Source organism: Triticum urartu, chromosome 4A (assembly GCF_056163025.1).
Source record: "Triticum urartu cultivar PI428250 chromosome 4A, HENAU_Tu73, whole genome shotgun sequence".
NCBI classification, from domain to species: Eukaryota; Viridiplantae; Streptophyta; class Magnoliopsida; order Poales; family Poaceae; genus Triticum; species Triticum urartu.
In genome coordinates this window covers 16,450,175-16,459,770 of record NC_141876.1, presented here as the reverse complement: position 1 = coordinate 16,459,770, position 9,596 = coordinate 16,450,175, and the positions used below count along the sequence as shown (strand labels likewise).

At 53.4% G+C, this 9,596-nt stretch overlaps 1 protein-coding gene and 1 pseudogene across 1 annotated transcript; both read right to left on the bottom strand.

The window, feature by feature from the left end:
- Positions 1-2,965: 2,965 nt before the first annotated feature.
- On the bottom strand, positions 2,966-4,126 carry LOC147974476 (protein NRT1/ PTR FAMILY 7.3 pseudogene; annotated as a pseudogene).
- A 1,973-nt stretch (positions 4,127-6,099) lies between these two features.
- LOC147974475 (gamma-glutamyl peptidase 5-like) lies at positions 6,100-9,373 on the bottom strand. Its single transcript, XM_087517519.1, has 4 exons — positions 8,849-9,373; positions 6,848-7,003; positions 6,590-6,757; positions 6,100-6,491 (listed from the first exon to the last, which is right to left on the bottom strand). Exons 1-4 carry the CDS (start codon positions 9,233-9,235, stop codon positions 6,339-6,341), a joined length of 864 nt encoding a protein of 287 aa, XP_087373645.1. The 5' UTR covers positions 9,236-9,373; the 3' UTR covers positions 6,100-6,338.
- Positions 9,374-9,596: the final 223 nt, after the last annotated feature.

Sequence of the window (9,596 nt, the reverse complement as noted above, 5' to 3'; positions counted from 1 at the left end):
AGGACAAGTCAGATGGTTACCCGGAGATAGTAGGAACGGTCACTTTGATCCGAGGCAAAGCTTTGGGCGGTTTGGAAGAGATGGCTTTCGGCACTTCCGGCGCTAGAAGCGGCGCGACCTTGGATTGCTTTGGAGGCTTCTCAGTCGACATCGGGGAAGACATCCTGGGGCGCTTCGAGGATTGCCCGATCGGCGCAACCACCAAGTCCGGAGCGCGTGCCGGGTCATGAGTGTGCTTGGACCTCCTCTCCCTGCGAGGAGGCGAGTCGACTTCTTCCTCATCGGTCGATTCATCGCTCTCCTCGTCCTCCTCGGCTTCCGAATGCTCCTTGCCGCTCTCACCCCCGCTCCCTTCTTCTTCAGCGCCAGGGTCCTGCACTCCGTTGGGCATCGAGTACATTTCAATGAGGGCCTGAAAGGATAACAATCAAAAGACATTCAGTCGACCACAAACGGGACATCACGTGGTGAATTGGAAAGATACTTGATAAAACAGAAATATACCTGCGCCGGCCGGCGCGAGTTGTCGAATGGAATCACCCTCCTGGATCCCCGAGGGTTGTCTTTGTTGCCAGTGATTCCCCTCAACCAGTTCTCCAAGATATCCTTGCTGACCTCCTTCGGGTGGATCCGAGTGGTATCTTCGAGCCCATAGTACATCCACATCGGATGGTCGCGCGCCTGAAGAGGTTGGATGCGTCGACCGAGAAAGACCTCCAGCAGATCCATCCTGGTCACTCCGTCGCGGACAAGCTGGACGACCCGTTCGACCAGCTCCTTGACCCGCGCCTTCTCTTCTGGAACTACCTTCAGGGGAGCAGGCTTCTCCACTCGAGCCAAGGAGAAAGGAGGAAGTCCAGTCGACTGGCCAGGGGTTGGCTGATCCTTGTAGTAAAACCAAGTCGACTGCCAGCCCCGGACCGAGTCAGGAAGGATCATCGCTGGGAAAGTACTCTTGCTCCTCATCTGGATCCCCAGACCACCGCACATCTGGATCACCCGCGTCCTCTCGTCACTCGACTTGGCCTTTTTAACCGACTGGGAACGACAAGTGAAAATGTGTTTGAAAAGCCCCCAGTGCGGTCGACAGCCCAAGAAGTTTTCGCACATGGACACGAAAGCGGCCAGATAGACTATGGTGTCCGGAGTGAAATGGTGGAGCTGAGCCCCAAAGAAGTTCAAAAAACCCCGGAAGAAAGGGTGGGGAGGCAGCGAGAATCCGCGATCTACGTGGGTTGCTAAGAGGACACACTCACCCTCTCTAGGCTGCGACTCAGTTTCGTCCCCTGGGAGCCGAGCCGACTTGTGGGGGATCAATCCCCCCTCCACCAGGTCGTCGAGGTCGTCCTGCGTGATTGCCGAGCGGATCCAGTCGCCCTGGATCCAGCCAGCCGGCAGGCCGGACCTCGACGAGGATCCGCCCCGGCTGGTCCGCTTGCCCTTCGCCTTCGCGGTCGCCTTCTTCGCGCGTTCCAACGCCACCGTCTTGTCCTTCCCCATGGTGCCAGATCGAGCTTGAGCGGAGGTCCGGCGACAAGGCGGAAGCGAGAGTGGCGGAGGGATCGAGAGAAAGAGAAGAGAGAATGGGGGCGTGCGGAGCAAAGGCCTGGCCCGAGACCTTTTATAAGGCCTTCCACCGAGTGGCTGACTAGTGGACCCAAGCGATCTAAACAAATCCCGCAACAGTCGCGCGCGCAGTACGTGGCGAAAAAGATGGCGCGGGGATCGAGAAGACTTACCTAATCCGTCCCGATAACCTCGTTTCCTCCCGTCTGGCGCGATTCCCAAAATTCGAATCCCGCAAGATCCGCGGAGAGCGGAACAACCTGTCAGACTGAAGACAAACACCCTCTACATCATCATTCGGAATTCAACCATGAAAGTTCACTCGACAACAACCAAGAATGGACCAAGGCGGTTGAGAAAGGAGTCGACGTCGTCTCCTCAACTCATTGTTTCAGGACAAGGCATATTCATAGCACAAAGAGTGGGTCGGAAGTGTTCTCGACCCCTTCCTCACTCAAACCCTGATCCATTCGGGGGCTAATGATGAAGCTATGTACCTAGGGTAGGGTCATGAACCCGTCCAGCGTACCCTCCCCAAGGACATCTTTACAAAGAATCAGAAGCAGTTGAAGAGAAATCATCATCCACTCGACCGTGGAGATGCGCTCACTCGACCACCTTGAAGACACTCGACCACCAGAAGATGAGGAACCCTCCACTCTGCAACGGTTAAGACTTAAACCATAGCATTATGAGCATTTATGACATTTACTGTAGACGTTACCTGTAACGCCTTTCCTTTATGAGCATTGAACTCTATGTAATGGAGGGGAGCTGGGGTCCTGGCGCACTCTATATAAGCCACCTCCCTCCTCTGGGACAAGGGTTCGCACTTTTGTAAACACACACACGTATAATCCAGTCGACCGCCTCAGGGCACCGAGACGTAGGGCTGTTACTTCCTCCGAAAAGGGCATGAACTCGTAAAACTCGTGCGTACAACTACTCCATAACTAGGATCTTGGCTCCTCATACCTGCCCCCCATTCTACTGTCAGCCTTAGATCCATGACAGTCGGTACCCGCGGTGGCAGCAGTGGCAGGAAGAGGAGGCGCCTCGGGCGGGAGTTGGGAGAGACCGATTTTTCAAGAAGTAGCCATGTCCGAGTAAATTTGAGAGAGTTGAGCTGGGTTTGGGAGTTAACTCATTCAATTTGAGGGTCCGGTTATATGTGGTTAACTTCTGAAACAAAAAAAATCTTTTGAAGTTGTTTTTAAGGGATCGGTAGAGATGCCCTGATCTTGTTTGGGTTGTCATGGAGTCACGGCACAAAGAACTATTCCTCTTATATTATGGGACGGAGGGAGTACAAATAAGAGGTAATAGCACCAGGAGTCCTGAAACTTGTGCAGGATGTGATGATCTAGTCCAAAACTTGCAAAAGCAAACTATTTCATCCTACAACTTGCATCCAATGTGCAAATTTGGTCCTAGCCAACCAAACGACGACAAGTGGAGCCAAGTCAGCACAGCCCACTCCATCCGGTCAGCGCCGCACTTTTTGCAATTACCCCTGGCCTTAGCACAAATAAACCCACGCCTCTTCGATCTCACCACTAGAGGCGTGGAGCAGCTCGTCGCAGGTGGGCGCGTGGTCGCGCCACTTGCAGCACGCGACGACGAGCACCTGCGCGATGCGGGTGAGCGGGTTGCCGGTGGGCTTGAAGTAGCGGTAGTTGGGGGTGCCGAGGAGGAAGAGCATGAGCGCCAGCGCCGCCGCGCCCGCCGAGACCCAGAAGCCCATGACCCACTGCCCGGCGTCCTCGTAGTACACCAGCACCGTGTTGGAGAAGATGGAGCCCACGTTGAGCGCCAGGTAGAAGTAGCTGAAGAAGGCCACCTTGGAGCGCGCCTCGTCGGGGTCCGTCTCGTCAAACTGGTCCGAGCCCAGCTTGGCGATGGACGGCTGGTACCCGCCGTTGCCGAACGCGATCATGTAAGTCGACAGGTAGAAGAGAGCGACCCCCGCCGTCGACGGCGGGTCGCAGTGCGTCTCCACGTCGCCGCACCCAGTGGGCTTCACCAGCAGGAACCACGACGCCAGTGACAGTATCACAAGGCCCTGATCATCACAAGTTCAGATCAGAACAACACACGCAACCAATCCAAACAAAAATGATTTTGTGCTACGACCGATCTGAGCTGCATACCGTGACATAGATCATCTGTAAGATGGCGCAGGTGATGTAGCGGCCCTAGTAGGAGTCGCTCATGAAGGCGCCGATGAGGGAGAAGATGTAGACGGTGCCGGTCCATTTGCTGATGTTGTTGGCCGCCTTGGCGTTGTCCTGGTGGAGCACCCGCCGGAGGAACACCACCAGGTTCACCCCGACGCCGAAGAAGGCGCACGTTACAAGCGCATAGTTAACTGCATCATCATCAACAGCACAAGAAATCTCGATCAGAATCCAGATCAAGTTAACTCATTGACAAAAACAGACTGTCTGTGGCATATGATCGAAGAACAACATCAAATAAACAAGGCTTTACCTAGCAGCGGGATGGAAGATTTCCATTTCCCAGTGTTTGCCTTGACTGCTGGGTTTCCTCGCCTGTCCATCCTCAGTTAGTGGAGCGGTGAGACCGAAGAGGCGTGGGTTTATTTGTGCTTGTTAGAATTATGTGTCCAACAACTATATTCAAATTACTTGGAATTGTTAAATATTCGGAATACCTCATTATGGAATTGTACATGTACTTGTACATGGAATTGTTTTACATGTTTAGCATGGAAAATTATCACTTGTTGGAACGTACTTAAGTTATATGCTTAAGGAAGCTGGTCGATTATCAGTGGAATACAATATATCATTTATATTGAAAAGGCTACCCGAGTACACTGATAATTGGAAGGAGCTAGATCGTATAGTTAGATTACAGCCCTAATGTTGATCTACGTAACTAGAGGAATCTACACTCTATTATGGCGCGTTGCTCACAAGCGCGTGCTCCGGGGACATAACGGGTAGAATCCATTAACAGACAAATATGATCGTGGTTGGTAATTTGATCTGGACTCTATCCCGAAAACTAGTGAAAAAAACTAAGAATCTTATATCTGTATAAGAGGTGGACTCTTTGAAAAAACAATATAAGAAGGTCCCTACCCCCTAGCCTCAGAGATGCGAATTGTGAGCGGCACCACGGATAAGCGCAGAGAAATTAGGGGGTAGACCGCAAATCCTAAATTTCTAACAGTGCTAAGGCCAGGGGTAATTGCAAAAGGTGCGGCGCTGACCGGGTGGAGTGGGCTGTGCCGACTTGGCTCCACCGTCGTCGTCTGATTGGATAGGACCAAATTTGCACATTGAGTACAAGTTGTAGGATGAAATAATTTGCTTTCTCAAGTTTTGGACTAAATCATTACATTCTGCACAAGTTGCAGGACTTCTGATGCTATTGACAAGTCAGCTGTTGGGTAGTATAAAACTCAAACGTGTGCTGTTGACAAGTCGGCTCCGTGCATGTCACATCTTATATCCCAAGTCGAAGGTAGCGAAGGGTCGCTGTCCTCTACCTCTGCAGATCGCAACTCGCAAGAGGCAGGCAGCTCCGCCGTTAGCGTGACGGCGACCTCTACCCACATCACCGGAGTTGAGCAGCACCGCATCACGGCACAGCAAGTGCCTGCCGTTCACTGAACCTGGACGCTCATCCTACCTGCAAACAATGTGTGGCAGTCGGCGAAAATTCGGTAGCAGTAGTGTTCTCGAGCCACTGTCAGCTGGCCGGTCGTGCAAATCGTGGCCACCGGCAGATCGGTACTGATGCCTGCAAGTTCGGCGTGGACCGTCGATGTTAGGACACGGCTCAATTTCTGCAGAACACATGTACTCCTTCCGTTCCGAATTATTTGTTGCAGGTATAAATGTATCTAAATGTATTTTAGTTCTAGATACATCCATTTCTGTGATGAGTAATTTGGAACGGAGGGAATAGAATAAGAAGAGCAGCTCAATTCCAGCACAAGTGTCATCGACAGAAATGCCTCGGTGCATCTCCAAAATGCTAGGATCGGGCGATTTTAGGCCTTCAACGCTATTCACTGAATATCCGTAGACTAGTCCGAACACCCGAAATCTCACAAACGGTCCTCAAACTCAGGGGGCTTTGGGGGAATTCTGACATCCGCACAGCCCACTGTCAGCTAAACCACGTCTACCCGCTCATATCTCTCTCCTTTTGACTGCTGGTTCAAATTTCCACAAACATTCGAACAGGTCTGATTGTTGATCCGTGTCCGGGATGCCCTTAGTCCCGGAGGGGGTTCAGTTTCACGAGAGTGCTAGACTTGGATCATTCCATTTCCCCAACCTCCACGGAGGTCAGACCTGTTGTTGAAGACAGTTGAGACGTCACCTTGTCCGATCCCAACATCCTCTTCATCAACATCCAAAAGTAGGCACCGACAGACAGCTCACTCACTCGCTCAGGTTGGCGTGTGCCGTGGTAGGTCTCGAAGCGAAAATACAACATGGGAGAATCCGGTGGGAAGCTTTCTCCAAGCAGAGAACATCGCCAACAGAAACGAGAGGCTGCCAAATTAGCATCGATCGCTCTTTATTAATGCTTCGATTAAATAGGCGGTTTCTGTACAAGATGATGATGATGGTGATGGTGATGTCAAACTCCGAAGCAGAAAAATAAGGATTAATTCTACGCTCGCAATGGCAACCCCCCCAGCTCAGTAACGCTACTATGTCCTCCTCCTCCTCCGGCGGCAGCGATGACGGCCTTCTTCTCGGACTCGCCACCGTCTCATCCTCCGACTCCTATAGCTGAAGCTTATGTTGCTGCGGCGGCTGCTGCTTCTGCTGCTGCGGCTGGAGCCTGCCCTTGAGGAACCCCCTGCACACCTTCTTCCAGAACTCCTTGTCCGGCTGCCGCACGTCGAAGCTCGCCTTGGCCACGTCCACCTGACAGTCCTGCACACACACAACCATCGATTAGCTTTCAAACATAAGGAAATGGCGCTTGCAACTCAAGTATCTGAAGAAAAAAACCAAGCGGCGCCGAGGTTTACCAGGAGGAGGTTCTGGCGGAGGAGGCGGTCAGCGATGCTCATGAGGATGTCCTTGCTGTACTCGGGGTGGCCCTGGACGCCCATGGCGCGGTCGCCCAGCCGGAACATCTCGACGCCGGTCTTGTCTGACCGGGCCAGCACCTCGGCGTGAGGAGGCAGCTCCCACACCTGAGAGTTGTAAGAACAGCATAACATCAGCACACTGAAAACGACATTGACATGCAGCAAAACAGTAAAAATCTGAATCTGTATGTGTACCTCGTCCTGGTGGAACTCGATGATGGGCAGGTGCACCGGCATCTTGAGGGGCGCGAAGAGCCTCGCCGCCGCGGCGGTGGGGTGGATGCAGCTGACGCCGATGTCCCACCCCTTGCACGACCTCCCGGTCTTGCCGCCCAGCGCCCGGCACAGGATCTGCAATACAAAGAAGGAAATTACTGTTAATTCACCGCTCGCTGTCTATGCCAACATTCATCATTTGCAGGAAGAAAGAGACTGCTAGTACGGGCCAACAATGACCATCTCTTTAGCATTTCTCAGATTGTGACGAGAAAATATTCTGAATAAAAATCCAACTAGTACGTGATGAATGACAGCGAGGCATGCTAACATTTGATTAGCGCGTAACCCGACATCATCATTATGCGCCTAAGCCAAGCGCGTTGCGACACAGGATCAAGCTTCCGGCTGTCATCAGGCACCGGTAACCGCGGGACCCGGCCGGCAGATCGCATCCCAACCCAACCCGTTTCGATTGGAGCCATTATTTTCAGGGTTAAGCAGCGTCGTTTTCTTCTGACAGAAGCGTTCAGCGACCGTGAATCATGGGCAACCAATGCATCAGTGCAGTTAGATCATCTATCGTACTACTCGATCAATGGGAGAAAAGAATTCAGGTCTTGCACTAGCAGCTGTCGCGAACATGCCATGCCATGCCATGAGCCCATGACCCACTCGACGGCTGGGCTTGTACGGCTCCGGGAAGGGAGCTCTGACTTTTGCATCGTACAAGTACACCGTATAATTGCGTTCCAAGTCTAAACTTTTCTTTACAACATCTCTACGGTGAGGTCAGGGCTCGTCCTAGTAGTAATATTCTACAGATTGGAAAATAGTTTTCTTTACAACAGGCAACAGCCGACACATTCAGCCAGGAGGGTTATAAGAAGGCGACCTTGACCAAATTTCCTTGAAATTTTTTTCCAAGCACGGATGGCCCCGTCACCGACATGTCCTCGTGGCTTCGCACGCCAAAAGATGGCGGCAAACAGGTGCGTGGTCGTTAGCTTGCACGCATGAGCGCGATCGGCCGGTTCGAAAGGGTCAGTCGGTTAGTTAGATGCATCACGCCGGCGGCGTGCGTGCGTGCTTGCTTGCAAGTTGCAGCATTTCAAATGTTCAAACAAACAAGCAGAACAATTAGGCGGCGGTAATCTAATCAAATGTGCAACTGGCGCGCTGGCTGACTGGGTGTGGGTAGCAATGGGGAAGATGCTTGATTAACGGCACAAGTGGCGGGCAACGCCACGTTGGCCCACGTGGATAGACAGGATTGCTGTTAACCTCTATCTAAGCTGCCACGTCACGTGCTTGGTCGGAGGAGCCAGCCGGAGTGCACGTCATTAATCTTAGCTGGTGGCCCGGGGGATTCCTGGCCACGGGCGCTGAGATCTCGCTCTGCTTGCACTCTTGTCAAATCCTTTTGAGTTAATTTTTATTTAACGATACATGAATGAACACTTAGTAAAAGCAAGTTACGAATGTGTATTTACAGACACAAAGTTTATTAAAAAAGTAGCTTTGTGTTGCCCCAAAACTTATTTTTACCCGGTCTAGATGCATCGATCCTCTGATCTACTTCAAAGTTCAAACTAAGAGAACCTCGTGAATGTCTACCAGTTGAATTATTTTCTACTTCAGATTTAAGCTTCGTGCCAGCGCTTTCAGAAACATTTTGCATTTCTCGCTGAGAATCAGCGTGTGTTTTTACGTTTACCCTGCTGGTTTTACCGGACGAGTGCGTGGTAAAGAAAATGGGAGAAGCATGGAAGGCCCTAGAAGGGCGCCACTCCTCTCAGCCGGTGCGGCCTGTCCGATTGCGAGGCGCCAACCTCGGAGCCCACCAGCTCGACCTCACACGGAAAGAACAAGGCCGGCCAGCTCGAGGGCGCGGCCTCAATTACCATCCTACCCTCCGGACCAGACGCCGAGGCCGACCAAACCAAGAAATCCAACGACGGAATCGACGGAGGGACGCACCTGGTGGCCGAAGCAGACGCCGAGGACGCGCTTGCCGGCGGCGAGCTGGCGGCGGATGAGGTCGACGAGGGCGAGGATCCAGGGCTCGTCGCCGTGGGCGTCGCTGCAGCTGCCGGAGATGACGAACCCGTCGAGCCCCGCCGCGTCCTCCTCCGACGGCAGCTCGCCGCGCACGGCGCGGTACACCTGCCAGCGCTCGCCGTCCTCGGCCAGCAGCGCGCGGAACACCTCGAAGTAGCCCCCGTACGCGTCCCGCACGTACGCCGAGTCCTCCCCGCACTGCAGCAGCGCGTACGACCCCCCTCCCGCCGCCGCCGCGGTCACCACCGGGGCGGCGACGCCGCCCTCGACGACGGCGGCGGCGTTCTCGAGCGGCCCCATTCCCATGGCGACCCGACCGCGGCCGAGGGATCGTGGAATGGGCGGGGAAGGACGACGGGGGAATGGGCCTCGGCGCTAGGGATTGCGCTCGCTCGCTGGCTGTCTGGCTGGCTGGCTAATTTGGCTCGCTGTGGGGGAGGAGATGAGGGGGCCGTATTTAAAGCCGTTTCTCCCGTGCCGAAAAGTGGCGCAAAGTAAATGCCCCCCCACAGTAACTCCGGTTTACCGCGCGCGGTTTGCCGTTTTTTTCCCCTCCCGAGCGCATCACGGGCCGGTTCAAATCATTTCCTTCTCGCTTTTCGTGCCTAGTCTCCGTTTTGACCGCTCAATCCACGCGACCAATTAATTTACGTACTGTAGTAGTACT